At 53.0% G+C, this 25,803-nt stretch overlaps 1 protein-coding gene across 7 annotated transcripts; it reads left to right on the forward strand.

The window, feature by feature from the left end:
* The first annotated feature begins 1,295 nt into the window (after positions 1–1,295).
* Positions 1,296–25,726, forward strand: TJAP1 (tight junction associated protein 1). 7 transcript variants are annotated; one of them, XM_044251462.1, is made up of 11 exons: positions 1,296–1,360; positions 1,860–1,955; positions 18,160–18,257; positions 18,993–19,118; positions 20,731–20,759; positions 21,496–21,657; positions 21,880–21,946; positions 22,194–22,223; positions 22,972–23,079; positions 23,183–23,266; positions 23,956–25,726. In XM_044251462.1, the coding sequence occupies exons 4-11, from the start codon at positions 19,020–19,022 to the stop codon at positions 25,048–25,050; spliced, it is 1,674 nt and encodes a 557-aa protein (XP_044107397.1). In that variant the 5' UTR covers positions 1,296–1,360; positions 1,860–1,955; positions 18,160–18,257; positions 18,993–19,019; the 3' UTR covers positions 25,051–25,726. The 7 variants fall into 7 exon arrangements, with proteins under 7 accessions (XP_044107397.1, XP_044107406.1, XP_044107416.1 ...); XM_044251471.1 differs by lacking the exon at positions 1,296–1,360 and adding an exon at positions 11,123–11,251 and having other exon boundaries at positions 1,374–1,955; XM_044251481.1 differs by lacking the exon at positions 1,296–1,360 and adding an exon at positions 1,374–1,766.
* Positions 25,727–25,803: the final 77 nt, after the last annotated feature.

Here is a 25,803-nt window from a genome sequence, read left to right on the forward strand (position 1 = left end):
ACCTTCCACCAACGCATTTCCCTATTCTGTAGTATTTTTCAACCCCTCCTCCCCACCACTATATTCCAAAATCTCTCTATCACTCATCTCCTTGCCATTAATTCACTCAATAAATGTTTATTAAGCACCTACTATGCCTGGCATTGTTTTAGACACTGGGGATACAGAGATGAATGAGAAAAAGTCCTAGATCTCTGGAGTTCGCTCTATAGTGGGAGATGCTGAATAAACATATATCAGATAATGATACAAAAGGAAACATTCCTGTAAAAGGAAACATTAAAGCAGGGTACGAGGGAATAACTAGGGATGCTGTTTTAGACAGAGTGGCCAGGAAAGGCTTCTCTCTAACGTAGTAACATTTGAGCAGAGACTCTAATGGGAGTGAATATCTGAAGGAAGAACTTTCCAGGCACAGGGAACAGCAAACCTAAAAGCCCTGAGTATTCTCCATGCATTGGAAGGATGCCATGATATTTATCCATTAAGCATTTACTATGTTCCAGGCACCTGCTAGGGAATATGAACATGCAGTTGGACACAGTTTTTGCCCTGAAGGAACAGCAGCTTAGTGAGGGGTGCACTATTTAAGTAAATAATTATAGCATAGGATAACTGCAGTGAAGTTATGTGCGAGTGGCTAGAGATGCCCAGCAAAAGGAGCACCAAGTCCAGTCTTGGGGCCTGGGGAAGGCTTTCTGGAGGAGATGACATTTCGAGCTGCGGGCTGAAGGACACACAAGAATTGACTATAAAAGGGGAGGAGAGGGCTTGGACATTTTGAGGGCCGATGGCCTGAAAATACAGGACAATTGGGAACCTGAAATCTCTCGGAGAGGTGGAAAATTAGTCTGGTGAAGGTGGAAGGGGGTGGGTCACACGAACCGCTACGTGGCAAACTGAGAAGCTGCTTTTATCCTTTCGATGACAGGGAACCAGTGCTGGCACTATTCCACTATATTATTTTGTTTTCTTTCTTCCTTTCTTCTTCCCTCTTCCCTTCCCTTTTCTCCTTCCTCTGTTTTTCTTTCATTCTTTCGCTCTCTTTCTTTCTTTCTTTTTTTTTTTTTTTTTTTAGGACCAGAATCTTTCTGTTCCAGCTCTGGAACTCTTCCAGCTCTTGCCCTACCCCTGACACCTCCTTCCTTCTCCAGCGGCCAGGCCTCCAAACCCTACTCTTAGGATATCCCCACCTTTCCCCAATCACCGGGTGCCCTAATTCCCCAACCCGAAACCACGCCCTTAGCCACGCCCCGATGACGCGAAGCGCCCGGTGCGTGGGGATTCCCGCGGCCGCGGCCACTACCCGGCCTGCCCCGCGGCAAGATGGCGGCGTGAAGGCAGCGGGCAGCGGCGGAAAGTTTGTTGTGGGATTGTAGTCGGCCGGGAGGCTAGAGTTGGGGAGGATCGTGGGGACAGAGTATCGCGGAGTAGGGGCGGAGGAGGGACTAGCTCCGGGGTTAAGAAGAGGAAATGGGATGTTGGAAGAAGAAAAAAAAAGAGGGAGATGGGGCGGAGAGGAGGGGGCCTAGGATCCCGCGGCGGCCCTGGGGGAGGAGCCCGGGGCGGGGGATGCACAAGTAGGTGTACAGGCCCTAGGGAAGCAGTCGCGAATTGGAGGAGAATTTCTAAACCGAAGAGTCAAGAACCCTGGAGTTTGTGGCCGAGGCCCGACTGTACTGGGCCAGTAGGAAAGAGGTCTCTCACGTGTTGGAGGATAGTGGGGAAGAGGGGAAGAGAAACGAGACCTGGAGGATGCTGGGCAGGTGCGGTATGGAGGGAACTAAAGCGTCAGATGACCCTTCTGCAGACTTAGATCAGCCTTTCCAGAGTTCCTATAGCATCTGCCCCAATTTCAGCTGAAGACTCAGGGGCCCCAGGGACTGGAAGAAATCACAATACCTGCTTGGAAAGAAGAAGAGGTAGCGACTTGCCCGAGCTCAACCCCAGAGCGGGTAAGGTGGCCTCCAATGACAGGCTGGCATGCTCCCTGCAGCAGGATGCATAGCTCAGAGTGATACTGAGAAACATTTAATCTGAAAAGGGCTTTCATCTATAGAGGTTGCCCTTTGCCTGAGGTCTCTAAGTTAGTGTTCTGCTTAGATTACACACTGATTTTTGAGAATTGGGTGTAGCATTGAGCCTTGTGTGCCTTTATCTGTACAAGTGAACACGGTCAGGGGCCTAGAGATGAGGCCGAAAGTGCTTTAACATCCCTGCCACAAGCAGTTTCCTACATGTTCACTGTATCTTTTTCAGTCTCCCCATCACATTTCAGTTTGGCATCCTACCTGAAGTAGAGATTTGTGAGTGAGGGATGGGGCAGGGGGAGTCAGAAAAAGTCTGATCGTGCTGTCACCAACTCCTGAATTCACTCTTGCAGCAGGTGTGCTTCTTTTGAGCTTTCTTTTGGTAAGAAGGGCTCATTAGTTTTTCTTTGGGGTTGTGCTTTGGTGGGTAGGTGGAGTCAGTAGAGGAGGAAAAGCAGGCTGAGGTTAGGGGGAAGAAACCCAGAGCAGTTTACAGTAAGGTGTCGGTTGCATTGACTCGTGTAAGGCTCTGGGAATATTTATTGTATCACCCTCTGTCCCTGAGATCCCTGATATTTGGGAACTGCTTTACAGTCTGGATCAGTGTGGTGATGGAAAGAAAGGATTGTAGAATTTTTCTAATAGCTTTCTTCTCTTCCTTTGTATTCTCCCCTTCGAACCACATTTAAAAACAGTTTCACTAGCCAAACTAAACATGGCTTAGGAGATAGTGGATTTATGGGGTGCCTGGGTGGCTCAGTGGGTTAAGCCTCTGCCTTCGGCTTAGGTCATGATTTCAGGGTCCTGGGATCGAGACCCACATGAGGCTCTCTGCTCAGCAGGGAGCCTGCTTCCCCCTCTCTCTCTGACTGCCTCTCTGCCTACTTGTGATCTCTCTCTCTGTCAAATAAATAAGTAAAATCTTAAAAAAAAAAAAAAAGATACAGTGGATTTAGGGTTAGAGAAAAGAGAAGGGGTCTGGAGCCACAAAGTGTGGTGAATATGGTCCTCACTTCCTTTGATGCCCTGTTGGGTACAGACTTTTTACAGAAGCTCATTTCATGACTGACATTTCTGCATGATTGAATTGGGAGGTCTAGTTTGATCTAGGACTCCGCACTAACTATTCCTGCTCCCTGCCTGTGCCACCCCCCTCCAAAAGGCTTTCTATAGACAGACCAACCCAAATCACTCTTACTAGGCCAGCTTCAATACCTTCAGGTATCAGAAAAGCTGATGTTACTTAGCTGTGACTCTAGAAGATTGGGAGTTTTCTCTTTCTGAAGACAGTTTGTGGACTCCCCCCTTAGAGTTGTGATCAGCCAGGAGAGTGTGGGGGGCACACAGAAAATAATGACTCAGGAGCCAGAATTCCTTGTACAAATTCTGGCTTTGCCATTTGTAGCTCTGTGACCTTTAGAAATTGTACAGCTCTTTTTGCCTTAGCTTTCTTATGGTAAGAGTACCCGTCTCATAAGGTTGTTGTGAGGATTAAATAAATGTGTTTAGAACAGTGACTGACACTTCATATGTATTTGTTGTTATTGTGCTGGTCAGATCTCAGCACCGACTTCATCATTGTAGTAGGTGTCTCTGGCGGCCCTGTACTGGTTTGAGCTTCCGTCTTGATGTTAGAGAGGTGCAGCACAGGTTTTGAATAATGTAGATTTTGCATGTAGTGAAAACATCTTCATTAAACTATTTAAAGTGATGTTAAAATGCCCATGATTTCCTTTTTGAAGTTGTGAGGTTTTAGAGTTGCCATTGCAGTTGAGCTATAACAAGAGCGGTGCTCAGTAAGCATCTTCTGTGTGTCTGGCACTGTTATAAGTGCCTTAAATGTATTAACTGATTTAATTTTTATAACAACCCTACGAAGCAAATACTTTCATTGTCTCCATTTTACAGATGAGTAGAAGACAGAGTGGTTAATTTGCTCAAGGTCACCCAGCTAGTAAGGGGCAGAGCTGAGATTTGAACCCAGACTATCTGGCTTCAGCAGTTGAGCATCATTTTTTTTTTTTTTTGATTTGGTATGAAAATAACTCTTTACTAAATATGACTAGTGGCAATTTATATCTCTTATTTGTTTGTCATAATGATTAGATTGTAGTAAACTTTTTTGATTTATTTAAAAATGTGTTTTAGGACCTGAGCTCTTCATCACAGCTCTCTCCTTCTCAGATATAAAAACTGGTACAGGGACTGTGGGAGGGAGCCCACTGCCCTCTTAGTCAAATCTGGACTCCACGATTCAGCCTGGTGATTGCCCTTTAGAAAACCTTGGACCTGGGTTGGGTGAGCAGGCTGACAACGAGAATCCACTCTTAGCTTACCTTAAAGGGGGGAATGTATTAATGAAGACATAAATAAAAGGCTCATTTCTGACTCTCATTACTGACAGGAGCCGCTGAAGTAGCCACAGGGTTAAATTCATAGACAATCTGGATGCCATCTTTATCTTAAAAAGAGCAGATAGCAAACTACACACAAAAAACAAAACAGGTGGCGTTTTAACCAGTGCCAGCCCCCCCCCCCCAGCTTGAGGGGAAAGTGGAAGACAGCTCCTGTGGTCAAGGACAGTCCTGGCTTGGAGCTCTGCAAGTGCTTGCTGGCCAGTCTCTTTGTCTTTAGCCAGCCAGGAATCCCACGTGCAGCCTTGGGGCAGAGGTGTGCCCGACTTTTGATTGACGGGCTTTCCTTGCCCTGCACTTAAGGATCACTCTTCCCCTGCTTCTGAGTCACGTCCTGTCTGTTTAACATGCCTGCAGGGCCCATCTTTTTCTTTAGTAAATGACTTTACCTTGCCATCAGAGTAGGCACGCGCCTGATGTCTGAGCAGATTTCTGGGGAATGGGGGGCTCAGGATTTAGGGCTTTTTCTGGGAATTCCCAGCCAGCCCTCGAATGACCTTTGTCTACTTGTTGTGGCACATGAAATTTTGAAAGTTAGTATCTATCAGTGTCTTTTCCCCTCCACCATTAACCCAGGAGCCTCCTATGTCCGGATAACATCCTTTATCTCGATTTGTGCTGCAGTCAGCGTGCTGAAACGTGTAATCTCCGTGAAAGTACACCTTTGTGTTTTAGTAGAAGTCATCAGACTTACTGAATTCAGGTCTCTTTTTAGCAAGAGCTTGAGCTGCAGGGTGATGGCTGATGGATTTGGAGTCAGTTCTCTGCCTTTACTGTTCTGGTTTTGTTGTTCTCAAAGCCCATTTCTTCTCTTTTTTTTTTTTTTTTTAAAGATTTTATTTATTTATTTGACAGAGAGAAATCACAAGTAGATGGAGAGGCAGGCAGAGAGAGAGAGGGAAGCAGGCTCCCTGCTGAGCAGAGAGCCCGATGTGGGACTCGATCCCAGGACCCTGAGATCATGACCTGAGCTGAAGGCAGTGGCTTAACCCACTGAGCCACCCAGGCGCCCTGCCCATTTCTTCTCTTAACACGTCTTATTCAAGAGTATTCTTTGCATCTAATCCCTTCACCTTTTCCTTACCACCATATTCTGAGCGTCAAGGACCTCTGGGTAAACCTGGCCTTCATTTCTCACCGGGATTCAGCCTCTTCTTTTTCTTTTTTTTTTTTTTTAGATTTTATTTATTTATTTGAAAGAGAAAGAGTGAGTGAGAGAGCACAAGTGAGGGAAGGGTCTTAGGGAAAGGGAGAAACAGACTACCCCACTTAGCAGGGAGCCCGGTGTTAGGCTCCATCCCAGGACGGCAGGATCATGACCTGAGCCAAAAGCAGCTGCCCAACCAACTGAGCCACCGAGGCGCCCTGTGGATTAGCAGCTCTGTGAACTTATCCTGTCTCGCTTCTGGGCCTTTGAGCTTTCTGGCCCTGCTGTTTGGAATGCGCTGCCCCCTCCACCCTAACCTACCTCTTTGTCCTTTATTGATTGATTGACTGATTGATTGATTGTAAAGACTTTATCTTTAAGTAATCTCTACACCCAACATGGGGCTTGAACTACAACCCCAAGATGAAGTCGGACTATACCAACTGAGCCAGCCAGGAACCCCCCTGCTTTGTCCTTTAGGTCTTGGTTTAAATGTCCCTTAATTGGGGTTCCCCACTCCTTTTGTGTCTTTCCTTTGTGCCTCTGTGTTGACGCTTAGGCTGCATTGTAGTTGTCTGTTTACTTGTCTGACTGTCCCAAGACTGTTAGTGCCCTGATAATAGGGACCATGTCTTAGTCATTATTGTATTCTATGCTTTGGGATAGTACAAGGCACTGAATCGGCACTTTGTGATGTGGTGGGGTATATAGAATGCATGAAATGTGATGGGCAGTCTCTCCCCTCTCCAGTCTGTCTCGCAAGCTGTTGTGAGAAATGTCTTCCAATGAAAAACACTGTCTCTTCCCATAAAAATGCCATGGTTTCTCCCTTGTTCAGGACACAGTCCACGCTCTAGCTCAGTGTGCAGAAAGGTTGTTTACAGATTGGCCCCAGCTCAACCCTCTAGTCTGAATTGTTGTCACCCACTTTATCTGCCCTGTTCTTCATTGCTCCTGAATTTCTCACTGCTTCTGAACATGCTGCGGCCATCTATTTACTTTCTTCTTCGCTTGTGCATTTTACTCTTCGTGGTTGCCCCCTTCTCTGAAACTCTGCTCGTTCCCTAGGACCCCACTGGTCTGTTACCTCTCATGAGAAGTCTTCCCCACTTTCCTTTCTTCCTCTTGGCACCCATAGCTCATTGTGGTTTTGGCATTTATTATATTGTATGGTGATTCCTCTGTTTACTTGTTGGCCTCTTTCATTTAGCTGATCATGGGATGAGGGTGAAGGGGTAGGGAGTTGGGAGTGAGGTGAGCCGTGTGATAGAGTCTGATTTTGGAGCGAGGCTGACCTGGTTGAACAGCGTGACTTTGGACAACTGGCTTAAGTAGGACTCTTGGTCTTGTCGTTGTACAGTGAGGGTCACATTATCTTTTTTGTAGGATTATCAAGCATTAGAGATAATGAGTTCATGGCGTGTAGCATGGTGCCTGTCATACGAAGGATACTCAGTTAATATTTGTTTAGTAAATGAATTCCATTTTGGAAAACACAATGGGTAAGAAAAGGCTTTGTTTTATTCAAGCTAGAATAACACTTTTGATTTCTGCCAGGAGCATTTTTGAGGTGGAAGTAAAATTGGGAGTCTCTCTATAGCAAAGCAATATAAAGGCTGAGGCTAGGGACATCATCAGTGCAGAATAGTTGATGTTTTGCCCCATCTTTTGTGTTGCAATGACTCCTTTGATGGATACCCTTTATGTGAGGATGGTGGTGACCTTGGTGGGTAGAGATGGGGGTGGGTAGGTCGTAGATTTGTAATGTAGTTCAGGCTATGGATGACTGGGTGGGGTGTTTGAGGATTCATGTTCCCTGGTGTTTTATGGATTGAAAACTGTTGGATGAAGCTGGTAGAACACATCTAAGCATTCAGGAAGCCAGACTTCTTGGCCCTAGTTTTCTTAGGGCTTTCATGATCTCGTGTTGCAGAACCAGGCCTAACACAGCTACTCCCCAGAAATAGGGCTGGTAGCTGGGAGTTCACTGTCCCTTCTTTGCCTTTTTGTTTTTAGTGTAATTGATGGGGGTGGTTCTTAGGGCAACAGTTCCCAACAAACACCCAAGGAATGTGTTTCCAGAAGTCTAGACTTCTTAATTATATAATGCCAGCTGGTGCTCCAGTTTGAGTTTATAGTCCAGATGAGGAAGATATGTTTGAGTTTTTCAGAGGGCAGCCTTCTTGTCTGGTCCTTGAACCCCTGCCCCAGCCAGCCGCTTCTCCTCTGGGCTCTCAAAGCATGTACCAAACTGTAATGCAAGTGGCTATTAACCTGTCTTCCCCTCCCCCCAACTTCGGGCAAGATCTTTTATCTCTGGAAGCTTCTTAGAGGCCCTCCATGGTAGGTGCTGAGCAATTCCCGCTTACTGTGTGACCCAGACCAGTCCTTCTTGAAAGGAAAGCAGATCGGATCTCTCCTTTGAACTCTTAGGAAACGAGGTCCTGCATAAACAAAAGGTGATAGGATTAGCAGTAGCATTACTAATTCTTGTGGAGCTAATGCGGTTCAGTGATCTTCCAGGTACTTGGCTCAGCGGTTTCCCTCTTTAGCTTTGTATGTTCTAGTAACACATCCCTAAGCCAGCAGAAGAGGTTAAAAGCAGAGGTGAAGCTCACACCAGTGTATTTTTTGCCAATCACCATCTTTTAACAAGTCTGGCTGCTGGCATCCTCTTTGTTACTAAGTTCCTCTGATTGCTCCATAACCTGCTTGCTCTCCTGGCCGTAGTGCTCATTGTCTGGGTGGGCTTCTGCTCACAGCCAGGGCCTACTACAACCTTGTTAATGCCTACATGAGTCAAAAGGATGAGACAGCTGAGAGTGACATGATGGTGTTTTCCCTGGGCTCTGCCCCTTGTCCCTCAGTGTGGGAGTGCACGTTGCAATGTGGCGTATCTTTGCCGGTGGCGTTTTGGCAGGGCTGGTAAGCTGCTTCTTACGTTCAGCCAGTTGGAGAGGAGATTGGGTGAGGCAGCAGGACTGGGTTGTGCTGTGTATGTTTAGGCTTCAAAGGGGCTGAGCCTTCCTGGACTGACCATGAGTGTGAGAGTGGGACCTCTTTGTTAGTTACTGTCTCATAAGTGCCAGCTCTCTGTGAGGTGACCTTTAGAAGCTGGGAAGGACATGGCCTTCCATTTGTGAAGAGCTCTATGCTTTTTCTGTGAACTGTGTGTGTGTGTGGGGAGGTGCTTCTCCCTAAGGGCAGGGACCAGGGAGACAGTCTAGGCTGTGCTGGCTTCACTGTGTGCTTCTTTCAGCTAACAGTAGGATAGTAGGGTTTATCATTTGGGGTACTAAACAGGCCTCTGCACCGTCCCAGGTAAGCCCGGGGGGACTTCAGTCTCAGAAGCCTCAGAGGGCTTTACATCAGGGCAGAATCATTAGGACTTTCCTGTTGCTCCCTAGAGGAGGCTTCTACCCCAGTTCTGTCTGTGGTCTTGGGCAAATCACTTGTCTTCTCTGTCCCTTCAGAATGGGAGAACACCACCTGTTCTGTGGGCCTCACTAGGCTACAAGGATCAAAGGACATACAGTGGAAGGGAAAGCACTTCCGGGATGGTAAAGCACAGCGTGGATGGAGGGCTTTTGTCCCATTTGTCCAGGAATTCTGTTTTCATCATAAGCATAATATGTGTCCTTGCATAAAATGCCTGCCATACAGAAACATGCAAAAGGAAAAGTAAAAAGACCCTCCCTTTCTTCCCCCACTGCCCCTGTCTAAACTCCTTTCCCAAAGACAGGGAGCTATCCTGTTTCCTTCTAATCATTTTCGTGTTGCTTCTAGACATTCCTCCTTGTGTATCTCTTGTAAAATAAACACAACTCAGTAGTAGTACATGTTGTTCTTCAACTTGCTCTGCTCATCTAACACTTCTCTGGGGTTGAGTAGCCCCTGTTGGAGCTTCCTTCCCAGCTAAGGGGCTTCCTCCGGGCCTGGCTTCTTGGGAGGGATGGAGAGTCTTTACTAGAGGTTCTTGCCACAGCAGTCATGCTGGTTGTCTCTGAGGGGTGGTTTTTTATGCTGCAATGAGGTCACCCGGCAGGAGTGCCCTGAGTGGGAATCGGGATGGTTCTAAACATGGTGTGGGCACCATCGCTTCCGCCTCACGTGCATTTCTTCCCTCCGTGCTTCTGTGCTCTGAGGCCAGGAAGAGAGTAAACTTACCTGATTTCTCAACCTTAGTTTTAACATAGAGACATTCCCTGCTTTCTGAAACCTTGGATTACCTAGGTTACTTGCTGCTCTGTGTTTTGAAAGCAAACCAGACCCAGCTGGTGTTTTTCGGTTTTATTTGTTAGTGAGAATTCTGAATGGAGCCTGTCAATGGGCATGCATTCTTAGCAGTCTAGGGAAGAGGTCAGAGCTATAGGAAGAGATGTTCTCTCCTCGGTGATTATCTCCCCCTCTGGGGTCAGGCCTTGGCCTTTTGGGCTCTGCAGTTGTTGTCAGAGTATTACAGGGAGCCCTGGGAGTAGGCAGTTGGGAATGATTAACCTAGGCTTGGGAGAAGGGCCAGGCCCCTCTGTGGTGTCAGGTCGCTGTTTTCCCTCTACCCTGAGTCATGTCATCCACAGGGCTTTCCATACAGAAGGGGAATCCTTCTGTTTTTTCCTTGCCAACATGCAGCCCTCCTCTGTGAGCACAATCAGTATTTGCTGCTGCATTTGCTGTGCTCTCCTCTCCTGCCGCTCCAGGGGTCACGTTTTGTGGGTTTTCTGGGACCTTGCTACTATGGCTCCATTTGCCTTGTGATCTCTAAGCCAGAGTGGGTTACTTCACTTGGGTGGTTCTGGAGGCTTCTGGAGAGATTTTTCTCCTGTTCCCTGGGCTTGCTGTGATGGGAACACTAGTCTCTGGGCACTGCTCGTTCTGAGTGGGTGGAATGGTTGCTGCTGGGAGTGTGAGGAGCCTGGCTGCAGCATGGCCTTTTTCCTTGCTCTCTGGACTCCTCTAGGGCCAGCTCCCTGGGAAGTGCCATCCCCTGGCCTGTCCTGAGGCTGGCCCAGCTTTGGGCCTGGTCACACACTGCCCCATTGTGTGGTGCCTTCCATGCACTTCTTGTTGCAGCCTCTGATCCCTGTGCCAGTCCTCTCCCGGCCCCTTGCCACGGAGCCCGCGGGAGGTGGCAGGGTGGGCTCTGCTGGCACAGTGCTGGAATGGGTGGCAGCGGCAGCCATGGCCAACTTTGTTCCGACAGCCCCGCTTTCGGAGCTATGGTGCAGCCTGGCAGCCATGTCCAGGGAGAAGGCAAGACTGGGGAGCTGCCCCCTGGCAGCAGTGTCCCCTTCCACCTCAGCTCTCCTCTCCTCGGCTTGGCCTATCAGAGAGCTCTGTCACCTGGGGTCAGCCAGCTGGACTCACTGGCTGGCAAGGGGGCATGCTGCACTTCTGCCTGGCATGATTTTTGGATGAGAGAAGGCCCCCCAGGGTCTAGTGGTAAGTCTGGAGGAGCTTGCCCTGTCAGAAGAGCGCAGCGTGTACCCTCAGGCATCTTGCAGCTTGGCATTCCTTCTGCTCTCTCTTTGCAGCTCCGGAGTTGGGCTGCTCTCAACCAAGCTGTCTGTTTATATGGAGTGCCTGGAGGGCGTCTGCCATGAGTCTGTCGCTATCCGTGCTAACCAGGAGAGCTGGCTGGTGGGGGAGAAGACACTAACCCTGTGAGTCTAACCTGGGCCAGCTAGCCTGCCCTGGGGGGTACCATCAAGCAGTGCCTCAGTCACCCCTCCCCCTCCCCCAGCCAGCCTGGCTGCCTCTTCCCCTTACCTCATGCCTCCTCTGCTCTCTTGTCCTTACTGCTGTCCCTTCACCTTCCCAGTCTCCTTGCTGTGGTGGTGAGGGGGGCATGTTTCTGTTCAGTCCGCTTTAAGCATTATGGAGTTTGAGAACATCTCGCAGTTACCATGCTCTGTTTCACAGCTCGGAGACAGATGGAGCCAGAGTGGGAGGGAAGTTTTCTTCTCGGCTAGATAGTTGCTTCCCTTTGTCAAGTGGGGAAGATTGAATGGTGTCCCCATTATTCTCACCCAGGATAATCATTTAGGATCAACTGCAAGGTTCTCCTTAATGTTGTGGCGGGGGGGGGGGTGACGAAAACAGTGGCCTGGCTGTGGGAAACTCCCTGGGCAGAGAGTGAAGCTGAAAGCTTGAGTCCAGAACTAGGTAGTCACCTGAGATAGAGCTCGTGGCACCCACTGCTCGAGTAGGTGGAGTGGGTGGACTTTGGCCCCCCACTGCCTTCCCTCTGCGGAGCTTCAAGTGGACTTTAACTGGGAAGAGCTGGAAGGGCACCTCCGCCAGAGCAAACGGGACCTGGCTTTGGATTCCACAGTGGGCCTGGGAGAGGCCTTGGCTTCAAACTGGGAAGCTGGTGAAGAGCCTGCCATAAAGCTCCTGCCAGATTCCCTGCTCCTTCCAGGGTTGGAAAGGAGAAGGGGGCTCTGGGGATAGCGGGAAGGTGGATTGCTCGGGCTTCTTGGTGTTCTGCACAGGTAATTCCTTAGACAGCCTGTCTGGCTCCAGCCTCTGGAGTCTGTGTGGTATGGGGCAGCTTGGAACCCGGAGGCCCTCTGGGTGGGCTCTCTTTCCCTTGGGCCAGGAAGGAGAAGCAGGGAGCTTCCTGTTCGTATGGGGTGGGAATGCGTAAATGTGCGAGGGTGTAGGGGCTGCCTGGTGTGTAGGGACCCTGAGTTGGGAGGAGCCAGCTGAGGGGTGAGGGGTGTCTGGTGTCTGGGCTCTGGCCAGGAAAACAAGAGGGGCCTACAGCGGAGAGCTGGCTCAGGGCCACCCCTTACCTTGCCTTAGGCGAGGGCATGGGGACTTTTGGACCCTGCCTTTATTTAGGGGTGATTGCTTGGATCATCAGCAATAGTTGTCTTCAGCCCCTTTGTTCCTGTCAGGTGTTGCTTGAGTGAGAGGCCAGCTGGATAGACTTGAGGTATTTGCTCAGGTGGGAGCCAGGTGAGCTCTCCAAGGTCCCCAGCACTGGTTTAGAGTCCTCGGGCTTACTCTGGGGCAGAACAATTCCCACCCACTTTTTAAAAACCTGTCAGTTGGTGCCAGTTAGAGCAGGCAAGGGGCCAGGTCAGGGCCGCAGGCAACGTGTCCCAAGAGGGTGAGATGGTACTTGCCTAGAGGGGTGGCAGGCATGGCTGCTGGAGGGACAGCAGGGCTGGTCTGGGCACAGACTGGCATCTCCCAGCCTAGTCATCGGCCCAGAGCAGAGCCTGCCCAGGCCCCACCCCGTGCTCTGCTGGCTGCTTGCCTGCCACGCGCACAGGATTGCTGAGGGCTTTGCTCATGTACCTCAGGAACAGCTGCATGCCGGAAATGGGGGGCTGGCAGCAAGCAGGAGGGGCACCCGGGGGGCAATGAGGGGGACGGCTGAACCCAGCCAGCTTTGGTGGGATGGGCTCACCGTGCAGGGGGGGACTGACACTCGAGGTAGAGAGGGGCTGTATTAATTGTGTGGGGGGGCACTCCTTGCAGGCAATCTCCAGGGCCTCTGCTGGATGGCCTGGCTACAGGGCTGGCCCTGGCAGGGTGGTGGTTCGTGTTTCTTTGGCCTCAGTCAGATGCAGACCCTGAATTTCAGAGGCTTGAGAGGCAGCCAGACTTGTATGGCAGGAGTATGCCCTGTCCCCAAACTCCAGGCCTTCGGAGTTCAGAGATGCTATCCAGGGCTTACAGCTGAGGGCAGTTCCACAGAGGAGGCACTAGGTCCTATGTGATCAGACATTCATGTTTTAGCCATTGATGAGCAGCTTTAGGAAGGGCATGTGTTTATTTTTGGTACTTACTTGTATCGTGCTGGGTTCCACAGGGGAATTAAGGCAGCATAAAACACAAATGGAGTGTTCTGGAAAAGGGCTGATTTCTTTTCATTCTCAAAGCAATAGCGATTGCTAAATGAGTGGTTCTGTTTGACTTTCTTCAAGTGACTTACGAAGAGCTGTAGTGATTTTTGTGGTGATATGTGGCCCTTCCCTGATGGTCTCTCACTTGCTTGAGTCGGTGACACCTCTATGAGTAGAAAGGCATTGTCATAGGTTTGAGAATCGCCTGAGCCCAGATGAACTGTTGGGGCCATAATTTCTACAGAGTGTGGGTGATGTGGGGAGCAGGGGAGGCAGCCGGGCTCTCTAGGGCAAGGCAGGATAACCGGGGAGGATGGAGTGAGGTCCTGGTGTGGGACTTGAGCACCTGGAGACCTCTCTGGGGCAGACTAAAGTGTTAAAAGCCACAGAGCCACACCCATTTTGGTTTCACTCCCTTCTCCTTCCGCAGGGGGAGAGCTGGATGCTTAGACCTCCCCTCCTCTCCTGCACTTTTAGCTTTGCCCTGGGCAGACCTACAGAAAAGATGGCAGAAGGAAGTGAGAGGGTGCCCTGGGCTCTTGGGCTTAAATCTTCTTGCTGTCGCCTACTGTGGGTATTTGCAGAGAGTGGGAGTGAGGATATGGTTTGGAGAAAATCTGGATTCTGAAGGTTTCTCCTTATCCTGCTCCATCTCTAGCAGTGGTGACTGCTGACTGTGGTGGCAGCCCCAGGTCACATCCGGGCACTTATCTACAAAAAGGAGCAGGTGTGAGTCCTATCTCCTGGGTAAAGAGGGATGCTTGGCAAATTTTTGGTCCTTTAATTAAAGGCTACTGCCCCATGTCCGGCACACATTTTTCCTTATATCTGCCACTGACTACACTCTGCTCAGCTGTGCAGTGGGTTCACAGTGCAGGTCTGCTGTGCGTGCTGAGTCCCATTTCTAATGAAAGTAGACTTTGTTCTCTGGAGGCAGCTAATCGTGCCCCTTGGGCTGTAATCAGGGAGAAGGTATTTAATACAGGGCAGGCGGCAACAGGCGGCCTGCACTGACTGGCAGATTGCAACATGGCAATTAGGAAGCTCTCACCCCCCTCTCCGCCCCAGCAGGGCCCATATCTCCTCTGAGCAGAGTTTTGAGTGAGCGAAGAATGAATGCTATGCCAAGGAGGACCGGCGAGTTGAAGCTTGGGAGCGGGGGCCTCAAGAAGAGCCACTTTCCCTTCTGGAGGCTGCTCTGGGTGTCTCCCTCAGCAGTGCCTGCAGGGCTGCAGACCAGACTGGGTCAGCCAGAGTTTTTCACCTAAGCCTCATTTGTTCTCGTAGTGCAAACCTAGCTTGCGATATGGTATCTCCACATCCTGAGTCCTCTACCTCCAGTTCCTTGAAGCTCAGGTTGTGTGGGCTGAGGGGTGGGAGTGGGCTTCTTCTTGGTCAATTTCTAGACCTTCCAAAAGACCACTTTCTTGGAGGTGTCCTGGAGCCAGCTCAGCAGATGGAGGCCGGGACCCCAAAGGCCACTTGCTTGCTTATCCTGGCCTATATCCCATTCTGAGTTATTCAGCTTCTTTCCCTGGGGACTTCCTCTTCTTGACAGGGGATTGGACTGAAACATGCCAAGGCAACATGGGAATCTTTGGGTAAAGGAGATATGGCCAGTGGAGGCCACTGCTGGTGGCTGGGTCTTGCCGATGGGACTGCTCTACTATCTTGCAGCTCACCTTTTTTTTTTTTTTTTTTTTTTTTTTAAGATTTTATTTATTTGACAGAGATCACAAGTAGGCAGAGAGAGAAGAGGAAGCAGGCTCCCCACTGAGCAGAGAGCCCGATGTGGGGCTAGATCCCAGGACCCTGAGATCAGGACCCAAGCTGAAGGCAGAGGCTTAACCCACTGAGCCACCCAGGCGCCCCTGCAGCTCACCTTTTATCTTCTCCTGGCTGTGGGCTTGGTGTCCAGCTGCTTCTCGCTTTGTTCTCCAGTACCCCTGGCATGGCTCTCCCTCCAGGGTCTGTCCTGCCCTGCTGTGCTTCCAGTCAAGGACAGTGGCCTGTGAGGCCCATCACATTCCTATTCCTATTCCTATTCCTAGAATTGGCTCCCTGCTCTAACACCCCCCTCCCCCAGCCGTGGGCTGGATCTGGGGGCACTTAGCACATCTCAGGAGTTGGAATTAGGGCCCCAACACATACTGGTATTGACATGAAGCAGGGAGTGAGAATGAGACAGACTCCCCTCATGGGCTTGTGTCAGGGACACTGCAGGCTCCCTCACAGACTGTCTCCCTAGTGGGCCTTGCCTTCTGCTTCTCCAGTTGGGAGTGGCTCCCCTCCTCGTGGCTCTGGTGTGTATGGAAAGAGTATGCTCTGGCCAGGATCGATAACTGCCTGCCATTGCTGGCTCCATTCATACCGGAGTGTCTGCGTTTGCAGTACTCCTCCCATCTCCCTGCCAGCCACTTCCACACTGTCCCTCAGCAAGCCAGCTTATCAGGTACAGAAAGCCCTGGGAGTATATGGTGTGAGGCCAGGAAGTGGAGACTTGACATCAAGATGACCAGGATGTGTGACAGGTAGAGCTAGGGCCCCAGGGCATGGAGTGAAGGCCACTGTCCTTCAGCTAGTATCCCCAGGTACCTGAGCACATCAGTGTGCTCCTGGCCTGCCTGCCTGCCACCCATTTAGTGTCCTGGTGCTTAGAAGCCAGAGTGGATATTAGCAAGAATAGGGCTAAGGAAGAAAAGAGGCTGAGAATCGAGGGAATCCACAGCGTGACCTGCAGGGAGAAGGGGACTACTCAGCTTCATGAGGAGCAGATGGGGAAGGGAGCAGGCCCAACTCGAGCCTCCTCACCCCTGGATTTTACAGAGGGTCTTGGCTCCCTGTGTCTCTTACTCTGCGTTTCTGGCTGTTCCCCTTGCTAATTCAGGTACCCCCACACTTATACCCTCTGAGTATTAGCACCCAGCTATCCAGGCTGGCTTGGAACTTTCTGGGCCTTCCCCCAGGCTATAGGAGCTCCCACCCTAGGGCCCGCAGGAGGGGTAGCCCCGGGGAACCTGCGGGGGTGACTTGTTTGCTCCCCCACACCTTAGGAATGTGCTGTCCTTTTGGGCCCGCCCGGATTCCTGCGCAGGGAGTCAGCTCGACACAGCATGCTGCTCGTGCCCTGTGGGGACATGTCCGCCTCCCCATCAAAGGGGTGGAGGTTGGCGGCTCGTGCCTGCTGCCATACCCCAGCTCCCCCTAGAACCCCAAGCCAGAGACCAGGCTGCCCAGACAGAGGAGGGAGGCCACTCCTGCTTCCCCACCCTCCCTACCCCCTCACTCTTCTTCCTGCCCCAGGCTCTGTTGGAATGTGACAGGAGTCGCGGCCAGGGCATGTCCCGACAGCAGGAACACATGCTTTAGCCCGCAAGGCTTCCCTAGGCCCCCAGCTCTATTTAGGAGGATGGCGGCAGGAGGCGGCAGAACGTTGTTTATGCCCAGAAGGCCACCTAAGGTTACTGCCTCCATGGGCCCCTGTGGTGGCTGCTGCCCCCATGCTGCAGCCCAGCTCATTACAGGTGGGGGCGGAGCTCAGCGGCCGTAACCTGTGGGGAACCTGTGGGGACCTCAACGGTCACTCAGTCCAGCCACCTCTGTGTGGAAGAGGGACCAGTGAGGGACTGAGCTGGGGCCATACAGTGTGTCAGAAGCAGCGTAGCTTCTGACACTGGGCAGTGTCTCAAATCCCTGGATTCACGCTTTCTGCCTGGGAGTTCCTCCGCCTGGGTATTGTCAACGTTGTGTGCTGATGATTCTTCATTGTGCGGCGCGGTCCAGTGCACGGCAGGATGTTCAGCAGCATCCCTGGCTTCTCCCCACTAGATGCCACTAGCTCTCCCCGCCGTTGTGACAGCCATTCACACATGGCCAGGGATCTGGGAGGGGGCAAGTGATGGAGGTGGGCCATAGTCACCCTTACTGAGATTGCACAGTCATTGCTCTAACTGCTGCTTTTTCAGATTTTTCTCTCCTGGGTCTCCCTTTCCTCGTTGCAAAGTCTGTTTACAACGTTTACACATAAAAGTAGGATTTGGGGGCGCCTCGGTGGCTCAGTGGGTTAAGCCACTGCCTTCGGCTTGGGTCATGATCTCAGGGTCCTGGGATCGAGTCCCACATCGGGCTCTCTGCTCAGCAGGGAGCCTGCTTCCCTTCCTCTCTCTATGCCTGCCCCTCTGCCTACTTGTGATCTCTCTCTGTCAAATAAATAAATAAAATCTTTAAAAAAAAAAAAAAAAAGTAGGATTTGGGCTTCTGGAAACGTGGCCAGGAACTTTCCCCAGCATCTTGTGGGTCTCTACTAGGCTTTTTCCTTGTGTTCTCTTCTGCAAGCCGTGTTTCCCAAATCTCTTAATTTCCAGACTCAGAGAGACCTGGGAGATGAACAGGACAGATGTGAGGTAGGATAGGGATAGGACAGGACCAGACCTATTCCAGAATCAGGCACGTGGTGAGCTGAGACCACGAGCACATACAAGACGCGCATGTATATCGTCTAGGGCTGTGACTGTGCTTTCATGGAGAAAGGAGCCCCGTGCCTCTGGTCCTCTCCTGCCTCCATTGCTTTCCCCAGATCCCTGGGCCATGGCTTTTCTGCCTGGCTCTCCCTAGGGGCCTTCCCGGGCCTGGACTGGGTAGGCCGGCCGGGGGCACCAACAGACCCGTGGCTGACAACCTGGTTTCCACTTTCTTCCCTTCTCTAATTTCAGGAGCTGTTGGCTAGAGGAAGTGGAGGGGCCGTGGGATGCAGAGAGCCGAGGGCTAACTCCAGGACAGCGGAACAGAGAGAGCTGCCGACAATCAGACGGTATGTCCCTGGGAGGCCTGCACCCCGCCTCGGTCCCCTTCCGGCGAGGCTGGCAGGCCAAGGGGCAGACAGGTGGCCCCTCGTGGTGGGGGGCTGGTGAAGAGAGAGTGGTGAAGGCCAGAGAGTCTTGGCCTCCAGGACTCTCAAGCTTGGAGATGCCCCCCTTCCGAGGAGCCTGGTTTGGGGGAGCATCTCCAAACCCTTACTTTCTGGATACTTGGCAGGACGGGGGAATTTGTCTGTTTTTTGGGGTTTTTCTGAGCTCACATGTGTGGAACATTTCCCAAGTGCCAGGTAACTGGTTAGTGGCTTATGTAATCTTCACAACAGGTTTGTGAAATTGGTGCTCTCCTCATCCCCAGTGTAGGGTAGATGAAACTGATGCAGAGGGAATGGGTTTTCTCTCTAAGGCTTTTTTGTAAGGCCACAGAGGGGAGCAGTGGGTTGCTCTTAGATACCTTGTCTTACTACTAGGCCACAGCCTCTCTTCCTGGTGCCCAGGCCAAGGGCCCTGCCTTCTGCCTCCCTAGTCTGGTTGCATTGGGCCCTTGTCCCCTCCAGCACTCCCCTGACCTGAGGGCACTGATCCACCAGAGTCCAGGTTTCTGATGTCCCCAGCAATGGCCCAGGCCTGCCTGTGTGCCGGGTGGCTCCTACGTATGTTCCATTTACTGTCCTTGGCCAGAGGCCTCTTGCCCTTGTCTCTGAGCCTCCTCTTTCCTGGCTTCCCCACAGCAGGTTGAGAACTCCTCACATCCAAGAATGACCAGTGCGGCCCCTGCTAAGAAACCGTACCGCAAGGCACCCCCTGAGCACCGGGAGTTGCGGCTGGACAGTCCAGGATCCCAGCTGGAGCAGGAGGTCAGGAGACGCCTACTCCTACCCTGGCTGGTAGATGTGGGCCCCTCAGGCTAGGTGCCTGACTGATTTCTCCCACCTTAGAGGACTTCTGGGCCCCGGGGCGGGGGCATGGGGGTTGTGCTGCTGTGTCGTGCCTGGGGTCTCCTAGCTGCAGCACTGCTGGTAGGGAGCAGTGCAGGCTCACAGGACAGCTGTGAGCACATGACCCCTTGTCAGGGAATCCCAGAGTCTTCGTGGCTCAGCAGAAATGCTCTCAGGCAGTATTGTTCTTGCGACAAGAGGCAGCCCACCAGACGGAGAGGTCCTCACATGCTGGAGGCTGGGACTCTCTGGAGGAGGTGGAGGTGGTGCTCTGGCTTCTTCCCACCAGACCAACTGTTCTTTGCTGTCCCCAGAAGTCCGGCCTTTCCTCCATCTTTGCCTGGTCTGGCTAACACTTGTGAAAGACACACTCCCTGCCAGGAGCTGTGTTCGGTTCTCATGGGACTTCTTCAGGCCACTGTGAAACAGTCTCCAAATGGGCTCTCCTCCCTCATTTGGTTTCCTCTCAGGAGGAAATGTGTTTTGCAGTCAGTTTGGCCGGCTGCTTGTGCCCACCCTGTTGCCACACATAGTGCATGTTTGCAGAGCTCCGAGATCTCCGACCCCGCGGAGCATCAGGCATACCATGGCCTGCTGTAGTCCAGTTCAGGGTGGGAATGCTGGGACTTGCCTAGTCTCAGTTCAGGAAATATTCAATAAGAAGGTCAGATACTGTGATAGGTGCCATCCTGTGGGCATTCCCTTGGTTTTGTAGATGAGGACACTAAGGCTTAGCAAGGTTAGTACAAGCAGAGTGTCGTAGAATGGGATCAAATGCAGGTGTCATTGGCTCCAGAGCCCATGGTCCAGGCCACCCACCTCTTTTCCGGCCTGTGATCGGCATTCTGAAGCAGTCACCTCCATTTGGAGCAGGCCTCTTGATGTTTCCCTACTCTGGCTGGCTGAGCTCTGGCTCTTGGGCTATGACCAAAATGGGGGCTTGGGGAAGATGGGGCAGGAGGTTCCAGGCAGGACAAGGAGAAGACACATCACTGCTCTCAGTCAGGACTAGCCCAGAGGCTCTCCTTCATCCATGTTCTGGTTCCTTCTGAGGACCTGGAAGGGCCTGATTCTGCCCCATCTTCCCTCCAGGGGCCAAGTGGGCTTTATCAGAGCTCAGAACCCTACTGTAGCTTGTTTTACTTCTTCACTTCTCTGGAAGGTCTCTGCCATGCCTGTAGGGCCCACTACGAGCCCAGAGAACAGTTGGGAGGCTCTCTTTATCCCTGGGAGATGTAGCATGGGTACCAGGACTCATTTGCAACTTGCTCTAGAATTACGAGAGGGTTTGGAAGTGGTGTGGGTAAGGGTGGATGTTGGAAGAGGTTCTCAAACCTTCTGGTTGGCGTGGGAAAGGGTGATCCAGGCTTGTCCAGGCGTTACTGGATTGCCTCCATCTCTCCAGGGCCCACTTCTGTGAGCTTGCTTAGGCTTTAGACATGGCCCTTTCCAGGGCTTTTTGGAGGGTGGGCAAGCAGGGTGGGCCAGTGGTCTAGGGCTGAGCCTCAAGTTTCCATTCTTTTGTGCCCAGGAACCCCTGACTGATGCGGAGAGGATGAAGTGAGTATCTGCTGCCCAAGAGCCTGCCTTGCCTCAGCACTTCCTTCTTAGCTCCAGGCAAGGCTGTTGGTACCACCGGGCTTTTCATTGGATTAGGGAGAAGTGAAGGTTAGGTGGGGTTTTTAGGGATTCTGGGAGGAGGCCTGATGTGGATATTTCCTTCTGAAAGGAGTTTTTGTTCCAAGAGAACCTGGAACCAAGGAGGTAGGTGCTCAGAGGGTCCTGCTCTTGCCAAAGAGCCCTTCCCCGGCTCCTGGTCCTCCCGTGCCAGCTGCCTCCCCACAGCCCTTTCTGTCAGCTACATCAGGCCTTTGGAGAGGAGGGCGGTGCTAGGCTGGATTTCCAGGAGATTAATAATGGAGCAGCCTGATTGTGCAGTGGGGAAACCGGAGCTGGAGGGCTTGGTGGCCGGCTGGCTTAGGCTGTAACCAGAGACAGACTGGGAAGTCTTACCCCCGCACCAGTTCTGTCTTCTCATTCTTCTTCACAGGTGGGGGTGGATTCTACCATGCCCTCTGCTCCCCACCGCCCCCCTCCCCACCTCACTGCCCCCAACCAGGCTGTGTTCTCAGGGCTAGCAAGCCTATGGAATATGCTGCCCCAGACTCAAGACGACTCCTTTTGCCTATGCTCATGTCATCCCTACTCCTTCAAGCTTCTTGAGCCCAGCCTGGGGCTCCGGGGCTGGCCTCTCTTAATGCTGATTCCCCTCTGCCTTTGCCCCTCACCCTGCCAGGCTCTTGCAGCAGGAGAATGAGGAGCTCCGTCGGCGCCTGGCCTCGGCCACCAGGCGCACTGAGGCCCTGGAGCGCGAGCTGGAGATTGGGCAGGACTGCTTGGAGCTGGAGCTGGGCCAGAGCCGTGAGGAGCTAGACAAGTTTAAGGACAAGTTCCGCAGGTGTGGAAATGAAGGGCCAGGCGCCCATGCACATATATCCCCCTACCCCACCCCATCCATGGGAGGTTAGCCAGAAGAGGCCTCAGAGATCATCTGATTCTTTTGGGGAAACCGAAGCTCTGGGAGGAGAATGATGTGCCCCACATCCCGTATCAGGGAGGGGTTGAGGAGGGCCTGAAGAGTAGATCTCGACCCAGGGGTCTGCCTTGTGTTCCTCTACAGGCTTCAGAACAGCTACACGGCTTCTCAGAGGACCAACCAGGAGTTGGAGGACAAGCTACACACGCTGGTAATCTGTCGGGGGGTGGAGGGGCATGGGGGCACATCGGCTGGCACTGTGCTCATGGCCTAGCAGGGGGCTGGGACTTGCCCATGGAGTGCCACTGTGCCCTGGGGCTTGGGAAGGGGGTGGGACAGGGCGGGCAGGGGACCGCAGTGTGCTGTGCGAGTCAGGACTGTCTTAGTGCTCACACTGTTTCTCTTCTCTCCTGGCTTCCCCTCGCGCCGCCGCTGCCGCTGCCGCCCTCTCCCGTCAGGCCTCTCTTAGCCACAGCTGGATCTTTGCAGTTGCGTCTGAGTTTGTGTGTTTTCTCCCTTGCCCTGGCCTCCTCCTCAGCTGAGACCTGGGGTTGCTGGGGCCCTGGCCGTTTATCTCTGCCCACTGCTTTCCTCCTCCTTACGTGAGGCCCGCTCGGTACAGTGCCTCCCTCCTGGGGGGACAGCTGCGGGCCGGTGCTTGGTGCTGGCAGAGGTCCTGACTGATGTCACCGCTGAACACTCACGGCTTCTCAGCTGTGGTGGCAACAAGGCCAAGCCATTTGGGGTTGGGGGGGCACTCCAGCCCCTGAACTGAAGATCAGAGGGCTGCTGCTGAGGCCGCTGCTCCCTCCTGGCTCAACTAGATAATCTCACAGGCGCCCCCGGCTGCCACCCCACCCCACCCCTCCTCCCTTTTCCTAGTCTAGCCTGGAAAGTGCTCCACATGGAGGCTTCGGCCCCTGGATTTGTACACTTACTCCTTCTCAGGTCCAGCTGCCTGACCTGCTGTGTAGAGCCCCTCGAAGGGGAACTCTTATATGGTCTCTGTCCTTGGCCCTGGTGGCAGCAGGTCATGTTCAGAAAGCCCCCACCCCACAGCCAGCCCGGAGAACAGGAGAGGTGGCTGGTGTTCTGTCTGTCCATCGTCTGTCTATTCCGTCCGCCTTGGCTGCCCCAGCACCTGTGGCTTCCTGTGTCTCTGGGCTTGGGGGGAGGCAGAGAGGAGGGAGGCCAGCTAGGTGAGGGGGCGAGGTTCACATGAGTTTTGTGCCTCAGATCAAGAAGGCGGAGATGGATAGGAAGACGCTGGATTGGGAGATCGTGGAGCTAACCAATAAGCTGCTGGACGCCAAGAATACCATCAACAAACTGGAGGAGCTCAATGTATGTGCGCTGGAGGGCCCTCCCTACCTGTGGCTAGGTTGGCCCCAGAGTGGCCACACTGTGTGGCACGGGACTGGCCGGTGACCCCCACCTGTATCTGCAGGAGCGGTACCGGCTGGACTGCAACCTGGCTGTGCAGCTCCTTAAGTGCAACAAGTCCCACTTCCGCAACCACAAGTTCGCTGATGTGAGCAGAATGTTGTCCCCGCCGCTGCAAGCCCCACCCCTGGGACTTGGGGTTTGATACCACAGGCCACCAGCCTTCTCTCCCCCTTTCTGCTTTGCCTGCCCCTCGCCTGCATGTCTCCCCTTGAGTCATTCAGCTCTGCCACTGATCGGTGTTTCATGTGCTCTCAGGGGACCATTGCTAGCGCAGGGGCTGGCCTGGCTGGGATTTCTGGGACAGACAGGGAGAGAGGCACCCCCTTTTGGGAGCCCATGCCCAAGGTGGGGGTGGCTATTGACCATAAGAATATCGAGGGGATTTGGCTGAACTGACCTTGTTACCGCAACAGGTGAACTCTAGACTCTAGAGCCACAGGCCCAAGGCTCACAGGGTCTGTAGAAGGAGTGGAGGTGTTCTTGAGGCCACCGGCCAGTGTAGGTGCCTCAGACTTCCATCTGGTTTGGGCAGAAGCCTCTGTTGGGATGGGGGGAAAGGGGCGTGGGAGAGCTCATGGGCTTTAGTGCTCTGGGATCAGCTGCTGGGTGTGTTCCTCTGACTCTTCAGGTCGTTCGCCCCTGCGGAGCATCGGTTTGTCTGTAAAGCCAGGCTGTGTGCCAGGCTGGTGTGAGACCAGTGCAGTAGCCATTACTTCTGCTCAGAAGTTGGGAGCATTCATGTGTCTCTTTCCTTTTTCTGCTCTTTTACCCCAGCTGCCCTGTGAGCTACAGGACATGGTCCGGAAACATCTGCACAGTGGTCAAGAAGCTGCCAGCCCTGGCCCCGCCCCTAGCCTGGCACCAGGGGCTGTGGTCCCCACGTCGGTCATCGCCCGAGTGTTAGAGAAGCCAGAGTCTCTCCTGCTCAATTCGGCGCAGTCAGGCAGTGCCGGGCGCCCCTTGGCTGAGGATGTCTTTGTGCATGTGGACATGAGTGGGGGTGGCCTGGGTGAACCTGCCAGTCCCCCCGCCCCTGGCAGCCCCACCCCACAACCCAATGGAGAATGCCACTCTCTGGGCACTGCCGGGGCCTCCCCAGAGGAGGAATCACCCTTGCCGGCCTTTGAGAAGCTGAGTCCCTATCCCACCCCATCTCCACCACACCCGCTCTATCCTGGCCGCAAGGTCATAGAGTTCTCTGAGGATAAGGTGCGAATCCCCCGCAACAGCCCCCTGCCCAACTGCACTTACGCTACCCGCCAGGCCATTTCCTTGAGCCTGGTGGAAGAGGGTGGTGAGCGGGCCCGCCCCAGCCCAGTGCCCAGCAGCCCCGCCTCGGCCCAGGCGTCACCCTACCATGAGCCCAGCCCTCTTCCCCCAGTACTCAGTGCCCCAGCCAGCTCTGCCAGCTCTGAGGAGGACCTGCTCGCCAGCTGGCAGCGGGCATTTGTGGACCGCACGCCACCCCCAGCCGCTGTGGCCCAGCGCACAGCCTTCGGACGTGATGCGCTCCTTGACCTGCAGCACCATTTTGCTCTTAGTCCCACCGACAGAGATGAGGTGGTTCCAGCACCTTCTCCACCTAGTGAGAGTGGGCTTTTGCTGCCCACAGAAGCTGACCCTGGCCCTTCCAGGGAGGAGGAGGAAGAGCTGAACCTGCCCATCGGCCCTGAGGAAGAACGTCAGAGTCTGCTGCCCAGTGATGGTGGCACGGAGGAGGGGCCGGTCACTTCCCACACTGAGGGCCGGGCCTGGGCACTCCCCCACTCTAGCCGCCCCCAGCGCAGCCCCAAGAGGATGGGGGTGCACCACCTGCACCGCAAGGACAGTCTGACCCAGGCCCAGGAGCAGGGCAACCTACTCAACTAGGGCGCCTGCTTGCTTTCCTACCATGGCTACACTGGGACCATGGGAGACCCCCTACCCTGCCCCAGAGCCCTCCTCCCTCAGGCCAGCACCACTCTGCTCCCTGTGCAGGGTAGGAGGAGAAGGGGAGAGCACACCGGACTTTTTAGCTCCGTTGAGTATGACTGGCCCCAGCTTGCCTCGTACCTTTCCCTTTTCTTCATAGAGTATGTACTTCCCAAAGGTAACGTGCAGCTGGGGCTCTAGACCTTTCTTCCGGCCAGCCCACACTGGGCTGTTCTGGGGTGCTGACAGGTCTATTACATCAGTGTTCATCTTCCATCCCCATTTCGTACCCACAAATGGTTTTCTTGTTGGTTTTCCGAGGGTGGGAGGGGAATGTCATTTGGATTATTAACTTCTAATTTCTATTTTCTGCCTGCTTTCCTCTCCTCAAGTCCTCTGCACAAGATGTTGCCTTCAAGGGGTCCTTAGGGGATGAGGGAGAGGACTCACTCAGGGCTTGCTTCAGCTGTGTCCATCCTCTCTCTGGGAGGGAGAAGAGGGAGGGATTTGGGGGCCTCAAGCTGGTCTGTGGGTGAGGCCTGGCCCCCTCCCAACCTTGGCTCTAGACTGTTACTCCCAGCTTTGGGAAGTTTTCACATCAATGACTATTTTAAAATTAAAACTATTTTACTGATACTGCCTAATTTGTCAATTAATGGTTTTCCTTGTGCAATTCTTCTCCCCACTCTTGAGCTTCCAAATCCTAGCCAA

This window comes from Neovison vison, chromosome 1 (assembly GCF_020171115.1).
Source record: "Neovison vison isolate M4711 chromosome 1, ASM_NN_V1, whole genome shotgun sequence".
NCBI classification, from domain to species: Eukaryota; Metazoa; Chordata; class Mammalia; order Carnivora; family Mustelidae; genus Neogale; species Neogale vison.